At 44.3% G+C, this 26,038-nt stretch overlaps 1 protein-coding gene across 4 annotated transcripts; it reads right to left on the minus strand.

Moving 5' to 3' along the window:
- Positions 1-109: 109 nt before the first annotated feature.
- On the minus strand, positions 110-26,012 carry LRRC32 (leucine rich repeat containing 32). 4 transcript variants are annotated; one of them, XM_080375155.1, is made up of 3 exons: positions 22,493-26,012; positions 13,382-13,472; positions 110-8,816 (listed from the first exon to the last, which is right to left on the minus strand). In XM_080375155.1, exons 2-3 carry the CDS (start codon positions 13,466-13,468, stop codon positions 6,876-6,878), a joined length of 2,028 nt encoding a protein of 675 aa, XP_080231281.1. In that variant the 5' UTR covers positions 13,469-13,472; positions 22,493-26,012; the 3' UTR covers positions 110-6,875. The 4 variants fall into 4 exon arrangements, with proteins under 4 accessions (XP_080231281.1, XP_080231280.1, XP_080231279.1 ...); XM_080375154.1 differs by having other exon boundaries at positions 13,382-13,475; XM_080375153.1 differs by lacking the exon at positions 22,493-26,012 and adding an exon at positions 17,745-22,485.
- Between the last annotated feature and the right edge of the window lie 26 nt (positions 26,013-26,038).

Raw genomic sequence — 26,038 nt, forward strand, 5'->3', positions numbered from 1 at the left:
TTTGTTTTAGTGATAATTGGGGACCATGTTATTTAGCATTAGCCGAATCAAACATTTCTTCATCTTCTCTTGAACAAAGATAATAAAAGCAAACTGGATGTTGCAATAATTTTTTTTTTTTTGAGAATGTGTTTACTGCAGTGGGAATACCTAATTCAAACTGAAGCTCTGGCCTTACAAAGCAAATGTTTCCCAACTTCACCTTTTTCAGGATTTTCACAGAAAATTTTGGAAAAAGTAATTTTTATTTTGAGCTATAAAAATGAAAAAAATCCGCCAACCCAAAATATTATGTGAACTCAGACTTCCACGATTTGACTAACTCTGCCCACATAGGACATCATCAACACCTTTTGCTATCTCTCTGGACACTTCTACTGCCAAATCCCTTCCGCAGCTTCAGTGCAGGGACTAGATACCACTAACAGACTCTGTTGCTCAGAAGTTTCTCTGCTACTCTATTCCTCACCAAAGTATGTGACCCATTCTTCTCTGGCGAAGGTTCAGAGAGTAATTCAGGTTGGAAGGGGCCTTTGGAGAGCTCCATTCCAGCTCCCTGATCAAAGCAAGGACAACTTCAATGTCAGAAAGTGGTTGCTCAGGGCCTTGCCCTAACAAGTTTTGAAAATCTCCGAGGATTTTCCAGAGTTTGGCCTTTCTCATTATGAAAAATTTTTTCCTTACGTTCAATCTGAACTTTACAGGTTGCAACTCTCAGCAGTTGCATCTTGTCCTTTAACTCAATACTCTTGGGAGGGCTAATGCTGTCTTCTTTGTAACTGCCCTTTCAGTATTGACAAAAGATTTTCCCTGCGAAACTTTCTCTTCTCCAGGCTGAACAAGCCTAGTTCCCTCCATCCCTTTCTCAATTATCATATGCCCCAGCCCCCTGACCATCTTGGTGGCCTCTGCTGGACTCACTCCAGTTTGTCAGTATCTCCCTTGCACTGGGAGGCCCACAGCTGGACACAGCAACCAGATGTGTGTGGTGTTAGATCTGCCAAAGAGAGGGGAATAACAGTGCCTCTTGACTTTCTAAGCTTTTGCAAATACATCTCAATATGCAGCTGGATTTCATTGTCACTAGGGCATGATGGTGATTCATGGACAACTTGTTGTCGAGCCAGACCCTCAGGTCCTCTTCTGCAAAGCTGCTTTGCAGTCATCTTGTCCCTCACCTGGAGTGTTGCATGAGCTTGTTCTGTCCAAGATGCAGGTCTTTGCTGATCGTCATGAAGTTTCTGTCAGACCATTGCTCTGACGTAGAAGGTACCTCTGAATAGCAGCTCTGCCTCCAACGTATCAACCACTGCTCCATTTGGAGTCATCCACAAATACGGCAAAGGTTCTGTCCCATCAGCTTAAGTACAGAAATGTTGCTTAAAGTGGTGTGCACCCTTTCTTTCCTTTATTTCTGCCCTGTATTGCTGCACTCTCTGCTTCTGCTCCTGCTTTAATCCTCACCATTCCTTCCATATTTGTCTTCCAAATCCCTGGTTTAGCTGAGCTTATTCCCCTTCTGTTCTCCCCACACCACGCTTCCTGCCCAGCTGCCTGTCCCAAACCTTCTCCTTGGTGAAGGAAATTTTCCTGCCTGAAAATGGGTTTCTCTCCTCCTCTGGCCTGGTCTCCAGCGTTGTGGAGTCCCCTCTCCACTCCATTTTCGGGGGAAGTCAGAAACTGTAGAGAGGAATCTCTTCTGTTGTCACCTTCCAGAATGTTTCTTCATGAAGAATACTGCTTATGAACTGGAAAATATGTGTCTTTGATGCAATGACTTCTAGAAATGGGCAGGAGGAGGAAATCTGTGGAACTAACTTGGCTCTGCAACAAGACAGAAGAGCCATGATCAATAGCTTGGGAGAAAAGTGACTCTCCCAGAGTTGCAGGACTGTTCCCTTATATTTGCCAAAATTTTGTTTAGTGTCATGTTGCATCAGCCTCCAAATGTCTTTGCTTGTGAAAGAATGTTGCACAGACCGACGGGCCCTCCTTGGAAAGTTCTTCTGTGCTTATTCAGTCTCTTTTCCCTCCCATTTAGTTTTCACCCTGTTTCCTTGGTTACTATATACTTCTGTTTGTCAACCCTCATGAGCTGATGTCCACCTCTGCTCACATGTCACATATTCACAGGCAGCTAGCATGTCGCCTAGCCAAGGTACCTGTGTCTCCCTCTGCTCTGCACAGCTCAGCTCTCACTGCCTCTTTGCAAAGCTTTTCCCATCCCTCTCTCTCGGATGCTCTTCAGTTTACAGTTACCCTTCTCAGTCACACCTCATAAAGAGCTGAATTGTACTAAACCCCTCTTCTCTTCCCCATTTCCCTTCCCTTTTTCACTTCTATCAGCTTTGATTTCTGCTCCTCTGTAATCTGTTTCCTAGGCTCTCTCCTCACTTTTCCACTACAAGAAATGGGCTGAAGCTCCACAGATCTCCTCTGACCTCCTGGCCTGGGGAGAGGTGGGTAGGTACCTATTACCACCTGTTCCTCTGGAGAATTTTCAGCTCTCCACTGTTTGGAGGGAATTACACTAAAACTTTGTTTTCTCCTTTTCCCATTGTTCACCCTGAGCTCTCTGATGGCTCTCAGCTCTTCTCATCCCCCTTTCCTCTTTTTTCTTGGAAAAATCTGTTTGGACCTTCATCAATCCATGAACCAAAATCTGCTCTGGCTGCATAGTTGCAGTGTTGCTGGAAAGCTGCAGACTCTGGACTTAATTTTTGTTCTTTCCTTATAGATAATTTTCCTCTTTCACTCAAATTAAGCTGCAACAGAAGGTGAATGATGGCTCTGTGAGTGAGGAGATATCTAACTTGGTCTATCTGAGAGCATACTATAGGGCAGAGGACGTGTTGGTGGGTAGCTTTGCTGTATTTCAGCTCTCCAGATGCTCAACACAGCTCTAACAGAGCAGGCAACTATCATTAGAAAGGAGTAAGTGAAAGAATTATATATACATCTGGACAATATCACTTTTTTCTGGGGCTTGTATAAGACATACTACAGAGCCTTAGGTGTGAGAGGAGATGGACTCAGTTTTCTAGAAAATCAGACATTTCAGGATTGGTGAGATGCAGGCTGCAAATCTAGGCATCTGAAATGAATCACTGATCACTTTTGAAAATCTTGACCAAATTTCTTCACAAGGACAGGCATGAAATAGGAATCCACAGGCACCAGCACCACAGGCTGTTTGTTATTATAGAAGATCATTTAGTACAGGCTGTTCTAATTTAGGTTAAACAAAGCTAATCCCGAAGTGATGTGTTTCTTATACTAGGCTGCGTGCGTCTGTGCATTGCACATGTGTGCACAAACAGAATAGGCAGTTGTTTATGGAAAATAATAGATATGGCCAGAGGATACCTTGCCTTGCAGGGTAAGACATGTTTTTCTCTCCTGTGGGGATACAGGAAATTCAGGTTGTGGTTTTGGTTTGTTTCTTCCCAGGCAATTAAGAGGGTACTGAATGGCATGGGGAATGGATAGGAATAAGAAAGCAAATGTTCTGGGCTCCGTTTCAGAGGCACTTACTCCCAGGAGGCACTTACTGTGTTTTATACTAATCCACCCTGGCTAGTTCAGGGCTGAGCAGAGTCCCTGCAGAGAGGTCTGCAACCAGAGGCTCTGGTACTCTGCTAGGGTATTGTGTTGTCTTGGCTTTGCAGGAAGAGCCAACGCCTTTGAAAACTGAGGCTTGGCTTTCCGTGGATGGCCAACATGAGTCATGACTTGCTGAACTTTTAGGGACTCTCTCTGGGAGTGTTTCTAGTGCTTCCAGTACTTATATCTATTTGATTCCACTGCAGAAGATTGTTTTGGGGAACAAACTGCAGCAAGCTGTGGTAGGAAATATTTGAGGGAGACCTATTGTCCTGTCCCATGCAAACAGTTGCAAAGGAAGCCACTTGTTGCATGCAACAATTTTTTTTTTAAAAAGTTTGCATAGGCTGCATAAGTCCCACATGTTCTGCTATGTATCGCAGAATCCTAGAATGATACTCCTTGCTTAGCAGCATGAGCTTCCTTTGCATCAACAGAGGCTGTTGCAAGGACTTTATGAAAAAGCAAGGAATGAGGGTATAAATTTTGGTTGCAAAATTACAGTCAAAACAGCCTGAATCATGACAGCCTATTAGGACAATGGGGCGAACTGACAGAAGGATGTGTGATGTTGATTAACAGCTATGTTTGATGCAGGATCACGTACTTTGGTGTTTGGGCTGCTTCTAGGCACAGCAGCAGACAGGGGAGGCAAGAGTTGGGGCTGTCATCTGCATACCTCTATTTTGAGGAATAATATCATAGCAAGCTCCCATTTCTCCCTGTTTTCCCTCTCTTCGCTGTTTTCTTTCCCTCATGCTCCTCATCCTATCCAGAATAATAGTTGGCTGGAGAGGGCTCGTGTCACTTCTTGGTTGCTTACGCTGCTAACGGAGAAATCTAAATGAGCCATGCTGTGTTTTACTCCTGAGGCTTATTCCTCGAGAAAGCTGTTTCTGCTCCCAGGGAAGTTAATGGAAGTCTAATTAGTCCCAGATGTTTAGTAATAACAAGCACTTCCTTTTTGTAGAGCCAAACAAAAGCAGTATTAATACTGTTAATTAAATAGGTTTGGCTCTGTCATCAGGTTATTAACTAATTCCAGGCATGGCAGCCAAGCTAATATTGGCTCTCAGAAGAAGATATAATCTTGCCATGCTTGACACAAAAGGCATGAACTTGGTGTGCGGCTAAATTAGCCTGTGTCTGGGTGTACAGCTCAACTTGCTTTCACACTAAAGGAAATGCCGACATACTTCAGCATCAGGCTTCCAGCTAATCCCTGGGATTTCTGCTTGTGCATCCTTTCGCCTACAAGAATAAGGGCTAGACCCAACGAGTTTCGTTGGCTCTTGGAGGCATTAGATCAGACCCTATTGCTGCTGACGGTTTGTGCAAATGCTTGCCTACGCCTTGAGTAGATCTCCTTGTTCTCCATTGGTTGTAGTCTAAGATATGGAGCAGGCGTCCCTTCTTCAGGACCAGAGGCTAAAGGTCTAAGGTGAGATCTGCACACCGTAGAAAAATAGGAAGACATAGCTTTTCATCTGTGGAGCATTCCAAGCTGGTGCTTTAATATATTCACAACCCTGTGCTTTTTATAAAATTCAAAGGTGTTTTTATTGTACAAAATTCCACGATGAAAACTACCAGCCAGTTCCTTACATAACTGCTTTAAAAATAGAATTATACACCTTTTTGTAGTGTGTTAATTTGGACATTCACTAGCTGGAATAAACAGAAATGAAGCAGCAATTTGTCTCTGAGTTATTTACCCGGACAGGTTTTGGTCTGACCTCTATTTGCCTTATGTGCCTTAACGTACAGTTCCTGGCTTTAACAGAACACCTGATATAGCTCCTTTTGAAGCCATTGAACCCTGTTAGTAGGTCAGGCTCCCACTTTTGGTGAGCTTTTTTTCAAAAGGGTGACTTTGCCATGTCAAAGTACGGGACATACGTCAGTGTCAGCTTTTAGCAGCGCAACAGCGTGGCCATGTTGAACCCATCACAGAATGAGGTCCTACATAACTTTTTTTGCAGCCAATCCTCTAGACCATAACATCTTTTTAAGGAAAAATAGTGGACGTCTGATCTGAATAATGGCCCAGGACTAGGTTCCCTGTGTAGTGTTTTGCACCACTATCCTTAAAAAACCTTTTTGCTGTCTAACCTCCTGTGACCTTTAAAAATAGATTTATTGTTCTTTTGCATTGAAACGTAACTGTATGCAGTGAACTCCCAACAGTTTTCCTTAGAAATACAAACATTTCAGTCCAATGTTAGCTGGCTGAAATTCATTCTCCAAGATTTTTCTTTTAAAAATCATTCACCCCAGAGATGAATTTCTTCACATTAAACCCAGTTAAATATGTATTGCACGTGAGGGGCAAATTTCTCCTCTTTGAGTTGAACTGTGGACCTGTAACCTTCTGAGCAGATCTGGGTAAGGTATAGTGCAGCTGTTTCATGCCTGAGATTTCTCTTACATCCCTCGTGGGTACTAAGTGCCAAGACTAGTTGACCTCATCTACCTCTCATGTCTTGCCACCGTGGCTGGAGCAAGACACTGCGAGCAAAGGAAGGTATCCAAAGAGGTTCCTACCACCAAGGAACCCATTTGGTTCCTATCGTCAGCCGTGGATTTTCTAAAAGGCAGCATTGAGACACAAACTGTAATTTTCTTTTTTAGCTAAATCCTCATTGTTTTGGAACTCATGGTAGATTTGCAAACAACTTCAAGGAGTGAAAGATTGTATTTTGGCCTGCCCTGGCACAGTTTCGTAGGATTTCAGTTTAAGAAGGGGTAGGAGCTAACCAGTTAGGAAAAAGCAAAGCTCAGACCAAATCGCAATATCTCATGGGGGTACATAACTTTGAGAAGGGCTTTCCTACTAAGTTGATGTCATCAATGACTGTCATAAAAAGGTGAATCGGTTGCAATGCTCAGTTTACATAAAGTCTTTCTGTGAAGGTGACATCACAAAATGTCTTTGAGCTTAGTGAAAGGTCTCAAGACCTTAGAGGCTGTTTTCTTTTGATCTGGTTTAAATCACACATCCTTTGAAACAACAGCAGGACTTTACAGTGGCCTCTTCTCCCATGGTATAAACGTTTTAAGCAGATCTGCTTGTGAATGAAGCAAGTGCAAAACATGGCAAATTCTCCTTCCAGTCCCTGCAACCCAGAGCAGCATTCTGGTGCAGTTCAGGGGCACTTTGAAACTGCCTTAACGTCCACAGTTAAAAATCAAAGATGAGAATTTTACCCTTCATTTCTACACACTGGCAGTGTAGCACCTGATTTCTTCGGTTTTCAAGGCATTTTGTGTTCCTATGCTTTAAACTGATGGCTAAAGTTTTGCCTGCGGAAGCAAAAGAATGAACCCACGCCAATGATGATCACAGATAAAACCAACACAAATGTTAATATAATAAGGAAATTGATTTTCTTCAGATCCTCTTTTTCACAGTCTTCTGGTCTAATGTTCCCAATGTGCATCTCTTCCTGGTACCTGAAGTTCTGAGTGTGCTGGCACGTTAAGTGCTCCACATTGGGGATCTGGACATTTTTGTTCTGGATCATTGATGAAAGCCAGATGTTTCCACAGCAGCTGAGTGGATTCCCAGTGAGATACAAGTTTTTAAGTGAGTTTTCTAATGCTAAAATATTGCTGTTCTGTAATGTACTAAACCTATTGTTCCGTAGGTCCAGAACTTCCAGTGGAGAGTCACTACCCCACTTTGGCAGCCAGTTCAGCTGATTTTCAGAGAGGTTTAAATGTTTAAGGTGACTAAAACAAGGCAAGTCAATATTTAAATCTGTCAGGCTATTGCCATGTAAGTACAAATATTCCAGAGACTTTTCCAGTCCTGATAATGCTTTAACTTCTATTTTCAGTCCGGGGTTTATGGAGAGGTCCAAGACAACCAGAGAAGTCTTGTAGAAGGTGTACGCTGGTAGGATGTTCAGCATGTTGTCAGCTAGGTACAAGTACTGAAGACTGGGAGAATCAACAAATGATACACAACCGCTTTGCTCTCCAGCAAGTCTTTGCTTAGCTAATCCTGAGTACATGCTGCAAAGGCTGATATTATTGCTCTGTAGATTAAGCAGTCTGAGGCTAGGAAGACTTGAGAAGATATTAAATTGCAGGGTCTGAAGATGGTTGCTTTGAATATAGAGCTCCTTCAAATTTGACAAAGTGCCAGCATCTAGGAGAAGGTTCTGCAAAGCATTATAGCTCAAGTCAAGGACAGTTAGGGAGGTCAATGCACTGTCATAAGTTACTGAAAATGCCTGAAGACAGTTTTTACTGAGATTAAGGGTGTGAAGGGACAACATTGATTCAAAGAACTCATCCGGAATGGATTTGATTTCATTATAACTTAAGTCTAAATATACAAGGTGGGATAAATAAAGAGAACTTTTGTTTCTGCTTTGCTTCTGATCAAGAAGATGAAAAGAAGCATCTAGCCATTCATTTTCCATATAGTCCATTTGATTATGAGAGGATTCAGCAGTAAACTGGATTAAATTCTTTGATAAATTCAGAGTTACCAACTTGTTTACCTGGGGGAAGACTGGGAACTGAAACAGTTTGTTTTCACTCAGATCCAAACATCTTAAGCTATATTCATCATCTGACTTTGTGGTGTGGAAGGTCTCAATGCTATTCCTGCTAAGGTCAAGTATCTCCAGCTGCCTGAGGTTGAAATCAGAGATGCAAGTAATGGAATTCATGGAGAGATTGAGTTTGGAAAGGTTCACTAGAGTCTCAAAAGCACCTTCTTCTATTTCCATTATGATATTACTCTGAAGATCTATCTCCACAAGGTTGGGAGATCCCTGAAACATCTTGTGTGATATCATTATAATACTGTTGTCTGCCAAGGAAAGATACCGCAGTGCTGGAGCTTGTTTAATGAAATACTCAGCCATCCCATTGTACAGACTGTTGTGGGACAAGTCCAGTATTTCCACCTTGGGTAGAAGTCCAATCCCCTCTGTCCCATTCTGAGCAAGTTCATATAAGTGATTGTAGGCTAAATTTATTTCCAGCAAACTTGTCATGTGTGCAAAGACTCCAGGCATGATGAAACTTATCTGGTTAGAGCTTAAATCCAGGCACTGGAGGGAAGTGTAAAATGATGACGGCATTTCAGGGATGCTTTGAATCAGATTTCCAGACAGATCTATTTTGTTTACGTTCGGATGGAGCTCATGAGGGATCTGGTGGAGGTCTTTGTTGTGGCAAAATGCCTGCAAGTTGACCTGCCAGAAAGAGAGAGAAAAGGGGTTGTCACTTGACAAATGAAAAACATATTTGCATGAAATATAAAGAAAATAACATTCAGCATCCAGGCAGATCCTTCTTCTGAAACACTGATCACACTGCTTTCTCTGAGTGTTCAGATGGCAAGAACAACAATTCTAATGCTTCTTTGCAGCTATTAACACTTATTTCATTTTAAAGACATTTCTGACTTACAACAGTAGAGTTTCATCTGCATGAGATACCCACTAAATATTCTCTTTTCTGCACATTTCTCCTGGGCTCATTTTAATAGTCCCAACTGAAAGAGTTTTGCCCTCTTTCCATTGCAATCAAGCACCTTTTCCTCACTTTTGTTCTGATGTTTAATTTTCTCAGCTTCATCACTGTATTAGATTTTGCAAGCTCTACTTGCAATAGTAAATAGTACTTGGAAGGGCTTCACTCGTTGGCAGCATAGGTCCTGAAGCTAGGAGGTGGAGAAACGTATAAGGATTCTATAGTACAAAACCTATGTCTCCTTAGTCACACCCTCAAATATTTGATCATGTCTTCCTTTAGCCTTGGCTTAATTAAGCAATGCATCTTTAACTGAATGAGCCATTCAACAACCGAAACATTTCTGATGCAAATCTCCAAACTCTTCCTGCTTTTACCATCCATGCTTATCCTTTTCCTAAGGCAACAGTTCCATTCTCCTTGTATGGGGAGCACACCTTATGAAACCACCCACACAAGACACCTCTGATACCACATGGAAAGGACAAATTGTGTAAAACCAGATTTTGAGAGGAAGAAAGCTGTAATGTGCAGTGAGGGTCATGCCTTTTCAGTCCAATTCTCAGCAGCAGGGAAGAGAAAAAACCCCAAGTGTCAAAGTCAAATTCATCTTCTAGATGCATGACTGTTTAATTGATCCTAGGACCCAATCTGTGTCCAGAGCAAAGTTTGGAGTGTGCGTTCATAAGAAACATTGGAAACATGAACATAATCATCCTTGCATAAATGTTAAGCTGTATTTTGTTATTAAGGAAAACATACAGCATCAGGAGGAAGTGGAATGTGAAAGGCTTAGGCAGCATTTAATTCACTGGAGGAAAACTCTTGTTATGAATGTATTTGGGTGCGTAGGTCATATACTGTTTGTAGAAAGATCAGAAAGACAAGAAAGAAAAAAATCTATTGAATCTTAACTTCTGTGGAGAAGCAGAATCCAGATTCCATGACGCAAAGCCTTTCAGACATTAAAAAAAACATTAAAAGTGAAAAATATTAATAACCATCTGTTTCATGTGAACTTTAGGTGAATGAAGTGGCAGGCCTGTTTAGAAATGAGGGAACAGTCAGCATTTTGTGAACCTCTTTTGCATCATTTGTGTTTTGGACACCACACAAATGTGTGCCAGAAAAGTGTAAATGCGCATCCAAACCCTAGATATACACAGGCTGCTCTGCAGTCCTTCCCATGATACATCTTTCCCAAAGATCCAAAGTAAATGGCATATTAAAACCTGAACCCCTTCCTTTTCCCCTTCCAACTCATTCAAATTTCCCCTAGGTAAACAAACTAGAAAAAAGGAGAAGGGAATTTTATGGCTTCTCCCTAACATTATTTCTTGCCTGGAAAGCCACTGTAAAATTGCTTCTTTTGAGCTGAACTGTGCACAGAGTCAGACTTAGCTCCAAATAATAGAGCAGGAAGTCTCTTCTCGCTTGGTTTGTGGAAGACAGAGAAGCTGGAAAGATACAAAAATCCAGAGTGAAAAAGTAGTAGCCCCTTTTCAGCCTAAGGCAGATGCCAGGTTTCTTCCCACACTTTGAGCCAGATGTCAACAAATGTTGAGCACCCTCCACTCCCTCTGGGCACCCAGCATCTTAGCAAAGTCCTGATCCAATTCCCGTTGATGCCAGTCGGCTGGTTTTCACTGAAGTTGATGGGGGAGAGGTCAGTCCCAGTTCATCAGGTATCTTGCAGGACTTGCCCTTTAATCTGCATCCACTGAACCCTCCCAATGATAAAAGGGACTGATAAAATCTATACCTCCCACTGTCTGCCAGTTGATCCTATAACATTTCCTGTCCCTTTTTAAAAAAAAAACAACTTTCATTCCTTTTCACTGACTATTTTGATCCTCACTGAATTTCTTATCTAGTCTGTTCTGCACCATTTTTTGTCCCCCCAAGGCTCAAACTGCATGAATTTTATTCTCATCAGCACTAGGAAGAAAAGATGAAGCACATCTCAGTGGGATGGAACAAACAGAATCTGTTTGTGTGCATCTTCCCTCCTCCCATCCCACAGCCCAGTGGGTTGGCAGCCTGAGGCTGGAAAAGAGGTTTTTGCCAGTCTCATGTCCTGTCTTCATCACCTCTGCCACTGCTGCCACTGGTTTGTTTGAAGTCCATTGGAAAGAAGTACTGCAAGATGGGGAGCAGCTGGTCTTTTCAGGTGCTGGCAAAAAAATGACCCAACAGCTCAAAAGTTGAGCGTCATTTGGATTCTGATTCCAGTTCTTCACTGCTTAGCACTGGGTGGAAATTGTCACCCACCTTGGGAAGAGCCCTACAAACAAAGCAGCTGGATCCAAGCCTCCACTTGTTTTCTCCTATGTCTCTACTCATGAGAACTTGAACTTAAGAATTTTGGGTGGAGCCACTTGGCACTGACTTCCACTTGCAAGGTGTCCATGCCCATCCTCTAGAAGAGCTGCCCAAGTACCCTTGGTTAGACCACCAAACCTTAGCAATTTGCCCAGGTACCACATATCAGCTGACCTATGATGACCAGTTATGCCCATGCTCTTGTATCACCTCAAAGCAAGGTAAGACATAATTTGCTAAAATCTGTTCTATATCTGCTTCTGTTCTATAAATTAAAGTGCCTCCTTTGCCAGTTAACATGAATTAGCAGAAATATCTTTCTTTGGGAGGTAAAACATGGACTAGTTGAAGCCCCTCTCCTTGGAAGGCAATGTGAATTAGGAAGAACCTCCTGACATTTAAGCTATGCCTTGTTGTCTCACAAACAGGTAGATGTGGAGTAACTTGTATCATCAGTGCAGCTCACTCCCACGTCAGGGATTTGGTAGGGACTGTTTACTTCCTAAAACTTCTTTTACAAGACCTTGGTTCAACAACAGGAGCACTAATGGTGTCAGAGAAGGTTTCTGACTCCTGCCTCTTCCATGGTATCTGGGATGAAAATTTACCATGTAAAACAGCAAGGCTGTAACGAAAAACAATCAAGTGAAGTAACCAGGACTCTCAATGGACCCATCAGCTAATCCAGTAGCTCCCTCTTTATTTAAGCTGTGTTTGGATTTACACCCTCCTTCTTCCATTGGACGAAATACCCAGTGAAAGAAGATGATCAACACTGACATTAGTGATGCTGAGCTGTTAATTTATACCAGACAAGCATCCCAGCCCTCGACTGCAATGTGTTTTCTGTTGGGGGCAAATTTATCCCAGCCTAGTTGCATAGAACCTTGGGCTGTTGGCTTGATAGAAGCAGTTTACAGTGGAGTGGTGGAAACGATCATGTGTTTATTTCTAAGCAATCAACCTGATCTGTGACCCATCAAGAAACAGGACAGGACAAATCTGCTTGGATTATTGCGTGTCTCACCCAGCCTTCATGTGACTATGATACATGGGTTCCAAGCTGTCATGTTTACAGTGGCTTCATCAGTCTTCCGTTTTCAGCCAATGAACTGAGCTACCCAGCCACCTTCCCAAGATCTTTATATATACTAGGTCTTAATTTCTTTGGAATTCAGGAAGTGCAGCAATACGGCAGGGTGGGCAGGAATGGAATGAGTCCCATAAGGGAGATGTGTACAGCTAGCAAATTATTTTTTTTCCTATTTTGGAAATTCTTGAGGATTTGTGCTGAACAGCTTCAACATTCAGGAAAAAAAAAAAGTATTTTTAAACAGCCTGTTACAGTCAGAAGCACTTGGATAGGGAAGGGGAAAAGTTCAGATGTGAATAACATTTATAATATTGCACCAGGTGCTTGCAAAAAATCAAGGACCAAATTTTGTACTGGAGCAAGAGGCTTTGTCACTTCTATTATCTCCAGCAGAAATCAGGTGTGACTGCCCTGGCAGCAATGTTGTGTTGGGGCAGAGGAGGTCAGTCTCCCTGTTATTACAAAAGGGCTGGTATAGATGTATTTAAAGCACAAAGCACTTAAGTGTAGTGTAAAGGAGTTGATTTTCGTCTAAGTTCTTCCTCTGTCTGAGCCACAGAATCCCTGTACAGTCTTGATGAAATCAGGTCAAATGTCCTTTAACCAGCTCCGTCTTATAAAAAAACTGAGATAATGATCCTTCTTTTCCCCTGCCCTTTCATGTGCTGTCACTATGAGGACACAGCCTGAGAACAGCCTGCTGAGCACCCAATAAGCCAGCAAAGCCCACCTCTGCCATCACAGAGAGCCTGTTCCTGGGCCTGGGGAGTTTCCCTTCTCAGAGACCATAGCTATTTGTGTAGTGCCTGTAACAAGTGAGGTCCAACCCCATCCAGATCTCAAGGGGCCTGAGCAGGGACACAGCCTTACCATTTCACAGGACATCCCCTTTGTGGGCTGATGGTTAGAGGTCCCTCTGTTCACCACTGCCAGGAAGAAGATGACGTACAGTTTCATGGTTCTGCTGGTAAAAGTAATTATGGTTAGATTTCATAAGTGACACAGTGGTCGATACATGCGAAAGCCGGCACCAGAACATTGTCTAACATGAAGCAGCACTCAAGTAGTACAATAATTTAACCCATCTCTGAGCCTACAGCACTCACAGCCTACCTATGTACTTTGCATCCTTTTGAGCCTGGTGGGAAAAAGAGAGATTTGTATGAGGACCTGAAAGGAAGGTTCAAGGCATTTCATGGGATGGTCCCAGTGTGATTTCAGCTGCTACTTAGATGATACTCAGGCCACCCAATGAAGTCCAGATGATTAGCTGGGCAGTGTGTCTGGCATGATGGAGCAAGATGATCACTGAAGACCAAATTACCATCACTCTCCCCATAAGAGCTTAGATACTTTAAACTGGGGTGGAGTTTTGGGGTGTCTTATCACAAAATCACAGAAATTTTGGGGTTGGAAGGGACCTCTGGAGATCATCTAGACTGACATCCTGCTACAGCAGGCTGTCCTAGAGCAGATTGCACAGAGCCATGTCCAGGAGGGTTTGAATGTCTCCAGAGGAGACCCCACAGCCTCTCTGGGCAGCCTGTCCCAACGCTCCATCACCCTCACAGTAAAGAAGTATTCGGATGGAAGTTCCCGTGTTGCAGTTTGTGCCTGTTGCCCCTTGTCCTGTTGCTGGGCACCGCTGAAAAGAGCCTGGCCCCATCCTCCTGACAGTCACCCTTGAGATATTTGTAGGCGTTGATAAAATCCCCTCTCTGTCTTCTCTTCTCTAGGCTAAACAGGCCCAGTTCTCTCAGCCGTTCCTCTTAAGTTTCCCTTGCCTCTTCTAAACAGATGGATCCCAACCCTCCCTAACAGGCTATAGTCAAAGAATGTCCCATTGTCATAGAAGCCAAACCCCTCATGATGGCACCAGCTGCAAAGCGAGAAGTTGATGTGCATTATATGTCTACTTCTGGCTGCACCCTTTCCTTTTGCTGGTAAGATGGAAAATCAAATGGTGGGCACCAACATTTTTCATTTGCATCCCCAGGGCTTTATAGTATTCCTTGATTCTGCCCAGGTTCTGCTTTGCGGTGTCATTTGTGCCCATAGGGAAGAGTGGCAGAGGATAGCAGTCCATGCTTTTGACAAGTTGTGGTACCCTCTCCACAATATCTGGGATCTTAGCTCCCAGAAGGCAGCATTCCTCATGTGCTTCCCTGTCAAGCCAGCAGATGGGTGCTTCTGTTCCTCTTAACAGAGAGTTACCCGCTACAAGCACCTGATGTTTCTTTTTGCAGTATCCAAGGTGTGCTGCTGGTACAGTTTCTCCATTCAATCCTGAGCAAAGAGGATGGGTGCTGCACAGAAACAAGCACTGGGAACAGTTTCCATTTCCATCCACAACATTTTCCACTCCTCTCATCCCAGAGTGTCAAAGAGCTCTTATACATCCATCCAGGTTTGTTGAATTTATATAAACAGCTTAAAAAATGGATGGAGAACTTTTTGTCCAAATGTTAGTTTTCCATTTTATACATCCCAGGTATTTTGGGCAGGCTTTTAAATACATTTTAAATACATTCAAAAGCAGATGCCTTACAAAGAGAAAGATATAAAAAGGAATGGGTTTGTGTGAAACAAAGAATTCATCAGTTTACCTGTTTGCAAAGCACTCCAGAAAACAGTATAGAAATAACTGCAAAAGGAGCAAACAACACTGGGAGACCTGTCACTGGGCAATGGGAGAAAAATGCAAACGAAGCCAAGGGAAAACATCTGTCCTTCAAACAGCTTGTTTCTAGATGGACACTAATGAGGTCTCTGTCTCTGGTCACTACTGATGTGAGCTCCAGATATCACTTCGTTATGATAGCCTCTGTTGCAAACATGCCGAATCTGTCTGTATTTGTATGGCTTCTTGCAGGCAGATCTGAGCTGGTCCTGCCCGCATCCAGAGCCAGCGAGGCACACGCTAACTCCCAACTGGAAACCATGCAGCAGTGTGCTTAGCTAGCACTGCTCTCAAGTTTTCCGGGAGCAGGCCTATATCTGGCAAGCTCCAAATGCCCGCCAATCCCATGCACACGTGCTACCAAAATCCTGCATCAACATACCATTACTTAGTGGCTTCAGAATGCACAGAGCATTGGGAGGCTGGAACCAAGAGATGGGATCATTCCCAGCTGGTGGACATCCCTCCGCATAGTCACTGTTTGAGGGATGCAGCTGATGGCCATGCTTGCACACAGCAACGGCAATTGCTAAACAGCAATACCAACAGGTTCACTGTGGGAACCTGCCCATCCCTCCACTTCCCAACCAGAGGAGAGAGTTGTGTCCTAGGAAGCGAGAAACTAGGGAGGCTTAGACCACAGCTACTCTGTTTTCATATTGCACATTCCTTCCAGTTCATGGAAAGAATTAGTGATGGATGATGATCTGGGACACCAGGGTGAAAGAGCTTGGAGTTGGTCTTTGGGGCTCAGCAGCAAGATCAGAAGTCTGGTCCTCTCCTCTAAAACAAGACTAAGAGTATTCATTTTCAACCCTTATAATTAATGTTTGCAAGATATGCCAGAATCATCCTATGGAAGGAGGAATTGCGATACCACAATCTATAACATCTCTGTCGTTTCCACTCTGTTCCTTATTTCTCAGGCTTAGAGGAGTGGGTGCCTCCTCTAAGGAAGAGAAAATGAGTTTTATTGTTTGGGTATTAGTTTGCTGGAATTGAGAGAAAAGACAAACATACCGATGATTACAAGGCTTTACTCAGAGCCCTCAAATGGAAATTGTTTCTGTTTAGATCCAATGAATTTAGCTGAGGAAGTCTCCATGGATATTACCCACAACAGGGCACCACCCTGATGGACAGCGTGCATCCCGTGTGCTCCGTGATGTCTTCTCTTGTCACACTGCCAGTGCAAAAAATGGTGCCTTTGCTTCTTAAATAATAAACCTGACACAATCCAATGTCTTTATATGCTTTGAAACTTCCTAAATTGTAAGTTTATAAAGCAACTGGGAAATGGGTGTATTTAAACACAAAAATGTGATTTAATGGCTTGCTGTGTAAGACGGATCTTTAGTAATCAAGGGTGCTGTCCCTAGGGGTGTTTCTAAGGTGGCTGTCACACACTGAAGCACTAGGACATAGTGGTCTCTTCCAACATGAGACCTCACAGACTCCATCCAGAGAAGGGTCAGCCACTCCTCATGGTACAGCACAACCTCCTTGCTCATAGAGATTCCCTTCCCAAGGTGGTTTTCAGTTTTGCTGTCCAGCTGAGGAGCTTTTCCTGCCTAGTTTTTCCCTGGACAACCTTGAGACCCTCCTCAGCAACACCTAGAATGATGCAGCACTGTGTCTCCCTCCTCTCTGCTTTCTGGGAAGTTCTCAGGCCTCACCTGCACCACCCCTTCCCCCGCCCCACCCCCCACCCTCCCAGTGCAGAGCTCAGGGCTCAACAGGACTCCCATTGCCCTGGTGTCAGAAAGCATCACTGCTAAGCCCTGCCTGATGGCACTGGCAATGGTGTCTCAAACCACAGCTTACAAAAACAGTCCGGGAGCAGCAGTAGCAGCAACTCGACCCAAAGGAGCTTTTATTGCTGTGAGGCTTTCCCAGAGCTGCAGCAGCTTCATGCTTGGTGCCAGTTTGCTCTCACTGGCAGCTGTGATAAAATGTCCCAGCATACCTCAGATCAAGCTCTGAATCCCATTCAGTGTCACAGCTTTCCATCCTGGTACTTCAAAATCACCCATCCCCATCCCCACCTGAAAAATGTAGGTGATTTCAGTGAATAACACTTCCAAGGAGTCTTATGAAGTTGGTCAAATAGTTTAGCATCTAGAAAAAGGATGGTACCCAAAACGTGTCAGCTTACCCTCTTAAGAGACGGGAGGGCAAAGGCAGAGAAGAGCAGTGATTTGTCTCAAGGCACATTTGAAATCATGGAATAATCAGAGTTTAAACCCAGTTTGCCCAGTTCCCACTCCAGAACAGTATTTGCCTCCATCTCTATTGCAATATTAACCCTGAAACCACTTCATAGATGTTGCCTGTAGCTAACAACAGCAGCACCTTCCAAATTTCCCCCGAAGGTAATTTTTGTTACTGCTGAGACAATTAACAGAGACGTTCTCCTGTGCCAAAGAGAGGTTAAATACAAAAGAATACAGAAAACACAAACCAGACTCCCCAGGGTCTGATCCTTTTTCACACAGGACTTTACTAGTAAGTTAGAGCCTTCAGAGTTAAAAAGCGTGAAGATATCACATTTACCTTGTTTCAAGGGTTTCTCGCATCCCCAAACACTGCTTATCATGTCTTTAAAAAGCATATCCAGCTCTTCAAAACCGGTTCAGTCCTGGTACCGATGAAATTGTTCTTCAGCTTCACGTTCACCCATTCAGGATGCCAAGAGGCTCACTCGTAACTTTAGAACAAAGGCATTTTCAGGGAAATAACCTTATTTGGGACAGTGTCTGCTTTAAATTATGTTCCTTGTCTTCCTCCGGACTCCTCTCCAGGCTCTTGCTGGGTCCTAGCCACCGCTGTGCTCTGGACGGAGTCAGCTACTGTGTGACATCCTGGAGCCCTTGCTTGGGGCAGGCGTTGAGAAACAGGGGGAGTTTTGCCAGAGAAACCATCAGGATCAGGCCACGAGTTTGCTCAGGGGAGTAAGTGACTTATCGTTGCTGATGCCATTGTTTAGCTGCCTGCGCGGTGCAAGGCGGAGCGTTTACTTTAGGGTTTTGTGTCTGTGAGTTACATTCCTGGAGGGTTGCAGCCTCCTATCCCTGCACCTAAATCACTCTCTGCATCTTTAGGAAAACGTGGCTTGAGGATTAAAAGTTTAAAATTCACATCTGAGAAAACTCAGAATCTGGAAACCTGTCCTGGAAGAAATAACTCTTTCTCTCTGCTTTGGTCCTACTAATCAGTGTGCTGGCAGGATGGGGGTCCAGTGCCACTACAAGGCACCTGACTTGAAGGGTTTTCATGGCACAAAGCAGGAATTAGGGGCCTTGGTAAAGGCAGAGGAGTCCGAAAACCCGGATGGGCTGCTGCATTTTTAGCAGTAAGTGCATAGTGCTGAATCTATCGGACCTGCTAGGAAAAATTCCCACTGCAGAAGTGGCGCTTTAGATGATTTCACGTTGCCCGAGTTCAACGTTTTATTTATTATTTTGTGCTGCCCTCTAGGGCTGGAGCAGCTATCTAATTGTTGGTTTCCTCACTTCCTTTGGCTAATTAAGTCCTGCTTCTAGAAACCCCACCTTTACACAGACTTCTCTGTTGCTTTCTCCCAACCGCACAAGCCTGAACTGTTGCAATGCATTTTTCCCATGGCTAAAATAATACGCCAAAGAGCTGGGCTCTCAGCATCTCGTTTGCTTTGCAATGCTCCCTGAAATGAGAGGCATAGATGTTACTAGGAGGCGGCAGTATGCGTGTGGGCAGGAGAGGGCTCGATTAGGTGCAATGGATAGAAAAAGCCACACTTAGCTCTCAGGAGAAGAGTCAGCCAGCGAGATTATCCCAGCCCTGGGTGAGTTCCCCTTGACTGGGCTCTCATCAGACAAGCTTTGATCAACTGCCCCTAAGCACGTAGTGTCTTGAGCTTCCCTTGGTTGGAGCTGACTGCAGTGCTGGTTTACACTTGATCCCTTTGGCATGCTCCCTTGGGACAAGCCCTCCATCTGCAATCCCCTTGGGGTAAAAGCAGGAAACTCATGCTGAAGCTGGGGATGGCTGGTGGTGCCCAGAGGTTTAAATGCCCTTTGGATGCTCTGAGTTTAGAGTTCGCCTGGTCAGCAGCGTGCAATAGCCATTGCAACTCACAGACACTTTCGCAAGGAAAACCTCAAATATTCGAGGTCTTCAGATAAAGAAAAATACTGCTCTTTTTTTTTTTTTAAAAAAATAGGATATTTTGATTCAATTTGGAGATTAAATACAAACATCATGCCTGTAATGAAGAGCAGTGAGTGTCCTGGATGATTGCAGCCTCACATTTTTCTACACCTGGATGTTGAGTGTTCTTCAGGAAGTTTGGATTTGCAGGGGTAAAAATAGCAGGGGTTTTGTTCGTTGTGCTTTTTAAAACTCCAGCTCTGTTCCTCAAGCTGTTCTACCGAGTGCCCAAGCAGCTGTGCCAGATGAACTGTGAAGAAAGCCTGGACAGAAACAAATGCCAAAGCAGGAGGGAAGGGCATGCACTGATTCTGCTGCTCAGGACTTTTCTTCATTAAAACCACAGCCTTAGAGGACACCAACTGCACTGGCAAAGATCAGCACTGTCCTTATCATCTGTGCCCTTTCCTTAAAGGGGATCTGACAGCAAATATAGTTTCAAAGCCCCTAAAGCATTTGGCTGACATCCCATTTTCGGGGTTTTTTTTGTGCTTTGGGCTACCCAGCTGTTTACACCTTAATGTGTTGTTGAAACATTAGCATGGTGTATGCCTGATAGCCACGTCTGCAGACCAAAGGTCACCTCCGTCATACAGATTGGGTCATCTCCATCAGGCAGATTGGAGAATCAAGCTCTTTTGCCCAGGAGCACAAAAGAGCAAGGGCTGTCCCATCCCACTGATGCCAAAGGGTTTGCACCTGTGACTGAAATCAGGCCATTCCTGATTTTCCTGTGGTCTCCTCACCGATCACTGCCTGCTCAGTTTCTGTCATCTTCAGCTGGATTTCACCCCACATCACCTGAAGTCAGGGGCACCTCATCAGGCCTCTCCTCTCCCCCTTCCCAGCATGGCCCCAAGCAAGAAGGAAAAGCAAATCCCAGCCGCTGGCTCTCACAAACTGGTCCGTAATCTGCTGCAGGTTCCCAAGGATTTCAGATAAACAAGAATATGTCTTGACGATTATGTGTCTTGAACCTCCAGACCTTTTGGAGTCTGTCCATCCATAACGCTGCTGCTTTCTAAGGCACTGCTTTTGGGTTGAGTCCTGTGTCAAATAAGACTTGCCAGAGAAATAAACAAAACAAACTCCCTCCTTAGAAAGTGGGTCTGAACTGCAAGGGCAGGAGCGGGGCAAGTCTTGCTCCTTTTCGACTGGAATAACTCCCTGGTGATTCATCCCACCAGGGAGCTGGAGATAACATTAATATTAACCCTATTAAAAATAAATAGCCCATGCCATCCCAAGCCCCAGCCTTTGAGAAGGAGGCATAGCTCCAGCTCTTGAGACCCTACGGCATCTCCAGGAGCTGCTTCTCCCAGTTCGTTTTGCTCATGCCATCTGCGCTGTGCTTGGTCTCCCGTGGGCACATGCAGCCTCCTGCCTCTCTAGTGGCAAGTCTACACATCAAAATAAGGACTTCTCCATCTCCTGTAATCCCAGCATGGCTTTTCTCCCATCTTTTGAAGCTGCTACCTTCTTTCTCTCTCCTCTCTCCACATGCACCTCTATCAGGTGTTCAGCCAACAGCATTTCCCCCCAGCCAAATTGTTTCTGATTAATTGGGCACACAGGGTTTAACCAGTTCCCCTACTTTATTCACTTTTTTTTTCTCCAGAAGAGAAAATGTAAGTGAATGAGAATTGCATGAAACTCACCAGCCTGGAGACTTTGTGAGTGAGGGGCTGGGTGAAGGGACAGCAGCAGATGGGAAAATGAAAACACCTCCATCAACAAAAAGTGACACATACTGGCATTTGCAGATTAAACTATCTGAACATGAAATTCTCTCCCTGGAGAACAAAATTCCTGGAGAAACTCAAAGTCAGGAACCAAAAGAGAATCTTTTCTCACAGCTTTAATCTAAGCACAGCAAAAAGAAAGAAAAATCGGCTTTTAATTCAGCAGTTTTTCTTTTAGTGACAGTGGAGTCAGTGTTTGAGAAATAGTGTGCTCAATTTATATGATCCAACAGCAGATACAATGAAGTGAGGAGAATTATTTCTGATAGATTTGAACTGCACGATACTGATACCTCCCCTTGAATCCATCCATCATTTTATTAGTAAAAGGCCAAGCACTAATACAGTCACTAAGCTCTAACCATCTGCTTTAAAAAGAGATGACTGACTGTGAATTTTTCTTATTGAAAATTAAAGGGTTTCAGCATTTTAGAGTAATAACATGATTTTAAAGTTGAAATGATTGCATCTTAAAAAAACAAATTTCCACTCTTGTGGAAAGCCAAACTGGCTTCTATTCAAGGGAAACATATTTGTACTTTTATCAAAAATACAACAGGGTTTGGTTTTAGAAAATTGTCTGTGACTTTTATATAAACTAGTATTTTCTAAAACTACTATTTAGTGTCTAAACTTTAATTCCTCGTGATAACAGTCCAGATGCAGCTAAACACTATCAGTAAGTCACCATTCACCCAAGGTGACATTCAAGCTGTCAGGATCTCAAGAGCAGAAAAATAACCCTGCCATCTCACACCTTGTCTCCAACAGAGAGAGTTCAATGACAGCTCTGATAGCAAGAAGAGCAGATGAGCTAAACAGCATTTTGCCCATTTTGCCCGGGGTCTATGTGATTTGCCCAAGGCGGTACTAGGATTCAGTGTCAGAGAGCTGGGCAAGCAGTACTTAATCAGCGCACAATGCTGATCTCTGCGGCACTCCCGGTTCAGCATGCTATAATGCAGTAACACCATAAATAGACTAAAGTCCTGTGAAGAAAGAGAAAAAACCCTAACCACATCGCTCCATCTTCCATTACTGTAAACACAGAGAATAATAAGAAAGCAGGCACATGACAACTGTACTGTTATAAACTAGCCGGTGCCTCCTTAACGTAAAGGATCTAACTCATTGCAGTGCAAGTCCCTGATGGATTAAATATACAGCTGTGTGGATAGAGCTATCTGCACAATGTGTTTAGCCAGTTCCTCAGCCTATTCATAAACACAGTATATTTTATTTATACGGCACCTTCCTCATCTGTGTTATTTTTAAAGGCTGCACCTCTAAGCCACCAGAGCCCCCATCTCTCCGGCAGCCGAAAGCTCAACTTTCCAGCAGGCTCCCTGTCTCGCGCACGTCTCCACGTACCTGCTCTGTGGCTGGAGGAGGAGGAGGAGGAGGAGGAGGAGGAGGAGGAGGTTTCGCCTCTGCTTGCAGCCTTCTGCCTCCCGGACTCTCCCAGCAGCCTTCCCAGCGTAAGCCGAGGAAGAGTTTCCTTGGGGAAGTCGTACCTCTGTTGCATGCCAGCTGACTAAAACTCTGCGAGCTCCGAGAGAAGTTTGAAGTCACAGGGAAAAAAAATACTCCCCATAGACTGGTCCTTGAATTCATTCCTTCGCAGTCATGAGCTCTTATATATTCCCAGGCTCCCATGAGCACGTGAATACATACCTCCGTAATAGTTTTAAAATGTGTGTGTCCTCTGCTCTTCTCTTTATTTTCCATTTCGTTCATTCAACCTTGGCTTATTTCCTGCAGTTTCTCAGCTGGTAATTACACTCCTCTCGTATTGACACATGAAACAGTCTGCGAATACCACAAAAAAAATCCCCTCCGCAGGCTTCAGGGACACGTGCTTGTCTCTGAAGTTTGCCGTGCCTGTCCCACAGATGTGAGCGTGTGCTTTCAGCCACACGGACCTGCAGGTTCTCGGGGCTGGGGTAAATCACGGGGACCTAGCTAGCTGCAAACCCTAAACTCCAGGTCCGTGCGGGATGGGGTGTGCAGGAAAGGGGCATGTCAGAGGGAAGCATTGCAAACACGTCGCGTTTGATGTCCCAACAGCTCAGGTGTATCACTGTGGCACAGCAGTGGGATGGCCAAATTCACCCTTGGGGGAAAGGATAAATTCAATTTAATGCTTGAATAGGTAATAACGTAAATGCCTTCTAAAAAGGGCAATGGGATGGATTTTTTCTCCTTGGGTGTTAAACTCCCTTTTATTTCAGAAGCGATGCTCTTGTGTAAATCAGTGGGAGACGTGCACGTTGCCCTTGTCTTCTTCTGCCCAGAAATCTCCTGATACCCGGGCAGGTGTCCACTGGCTCCATGTGTTAGTTCGCAGGAGTACAAACCTTCGATAGGGTTTTGCCTGAACGGTGTCTTAGGACCAAACCGAGTCTTGCCAAGCCAGGACTTGACCTCCCCGGGGCCACCCCACCAGGGAGCTCTCACAGGCACCGGGGACCACTGCAAACCTCCTGTCTTCTCCCTAGGTGCATGAGCAGCACCTCCACTGAGTGACCTTGGCTTCGGCATCGTGTGTTTTCCCCGCTTTGCACCAAGGTGTGCAATGATAGCCAATGATTTTCACCAAAAAAATGGGGTGCTGACTCCCTTCTCCTCGACAGCATCAATTCTGTCCCACTTTCCTGGATCTGCTTATTAAGATCAGGTAAAAGCCATGTCCTTTTATACCATGTGCCAAGCAGCTTTGAGGATTCTGCTAAACATCTGCCAGCTCCCAGGCTTTGGTTCTTTGCAACAGGTTACTGTTCATTTTCTGTAGCACACCAGCTCCTGTGATTCAGAGTTATTTCAGACCTGCAACATACTGGGAGGCTCAAGATGAAAACATCTGCAGATGTGAAAGGTGTGGTTTGTTAAATATCAGTAAATACAACATTTTGCACATGTTGTCACAATAAATATGTAACAAGGATAATAAATTGAATAATAACATGTACATAATGATAAAGAAGTAAACAGTAATTATTTTATTGCTGCAACCCCCTGTACATGTATAGCTATATATGCATATTTATTGAAGGCCAAATGGTTTAACAATTAGTAAGGGAATGATTTCTCATTGATTAGTCTTGGCAACAGAAGCAGATCCTCTGGAGAAGCTGGCTTGTGTACAGCAGTCCCAAAACCTTATTGATACCCTCAGAATAGCACTTTCAGAGGACACAGGTGTCCCAAGAATACTTGGCAGTACCAAGGAGTGAGCTTATGGTCTGAAATCTGTATGGCCCCAAAGACCCCATGCCATGCCTAAACTAGCTGTCCACTGTCACTCCACTTTGTGGCACCAGGCCTAGTGAATATGGCTGCACTGTTTGGTTTGGTAGGAGCTCAACATTGATGTGTTGATGTACACTCCTACCCAAGCCAAAACTCGCCTCTTAGTCCACGCTAGCTTATTTCTTTGGAATTGACCCACAAAGAGAGCTCACCAAGGCACAAGGACGCATTGTATCCCGTCCTGTCACCATGCCAGGCCAGCCTGATGACCAATGTGATGTGGCAGCAGCCAAGCCTGGAGGATAGCTGCGGAGCTGTGGACCTGCAGCTTAGAGGCGGGGACCAGTTCTATTTTCCAAGTGGTGCACGCCTAGCTAATAGCAAAATGACCCATCACAGAAAGGATACAAAGTCTCCTAACAATAAATTTCAGACTCACATGGAAGCAGAAGGAATTATTCCCACAGATCCTGCTGTTGTTAGACCTGTGTCTCAGGTGTGTGGTCTCCAGAAGACTTGGGTCAACCTATGGCTGATTCCTGGTGACACCTGAGTCCTGATGCTTCTCCAGTTACATCTCTCCTGCTGATGATGTCGCTTCCAGGGAGTGATCCCTGGCTGGATCCACACAGACCTGGCCCTTTTCTAGAGAAAGTTGTCTACAACCAGCTACGTAGCACTCAGATACGTAGCTCTGGATTGTGTCCCCACAGCCCTGTGGTCATTGTGTCACAAGTTCCTTTCGGAGTGCCTTGGATAACATGGGGACAGCATGCAAAACCCTCTGGAATAGTGTAGGAGGACTGTGCAGAGCAGAAGCAGCCAAACCTGATGCAGGCCCTGAAGAAAACCCCAGAACTACACCCAGCTTGGAGGGAACAAGCTGGTTTGGTGGGGAAGGGTGCCCATGAGAGAGCTAACCCTCAGGGTGGTTGACTGTGGGGAGACAGGTTATCTGACAGCATCAATGGGCCCATGCATACCCCATAAAAGAACCTGAGGACACTAAGAGAGATGCCACACCCTGAAGACCTGTAGCATCATGCCTCCGAAACTGCTTATATGCACCAATCCTGCAATGATTTCTGCTGGTACCTGCCATGCACAAACCCTACGTGCCTCCACACCAAGGCAGCAGGATGTGGCAGCCGGGAAAACCCACATCAAAAAAAGGGCCACAGGTCAGGGCTGGTCACACAAAGTCAACCCTGGGCCATGTCCTGCCATAGGCTCAACCCCTCCAAGTCTCATGGGATTCTCACTCTTCCGTGGGAGACGTGAGCAGGCTTGGTTGGTGGGGCTGGCATGGAGACAAGCAGAAGTGTATGAACAGAAAGCAAAACTCCCAGCAACTGAGATGCTCCGAGACATCACTGCCAGTATAAGCATCATTATCTTGAGCTGACATTAGCCCAATCGCTTTTTAGAAATTACACTTAAAAAAGAAAACAGCCAAGAAGAGAAGAACTGGCATTTTTTAATCATTTGCAAAAAGATTAGAGGCTGACTGTGTGCTCACCTCATGCTTAAAATAGGTTGTATCATGTCAACAGGATGCCCATCTCTAATTATAAATGATATTTCCCCAGACTAAACAAAGTTTGATATTTATGGTCCATTTCCTCCAGCTCTGATTATAGCCTGTTCTTTTAAAAAAAATGCATGAGG

Source organism: Falco punctatus (assembly GCF_963210335.1).
Source record: "Falco punctatus genome assembly, chromosome: 2".
NCBI classification, from domain to species: Eukaryota; Metazoa; Chordata; class Aves; order Falconiformes; family Falconidae; genus Falco; species Falco punctatus.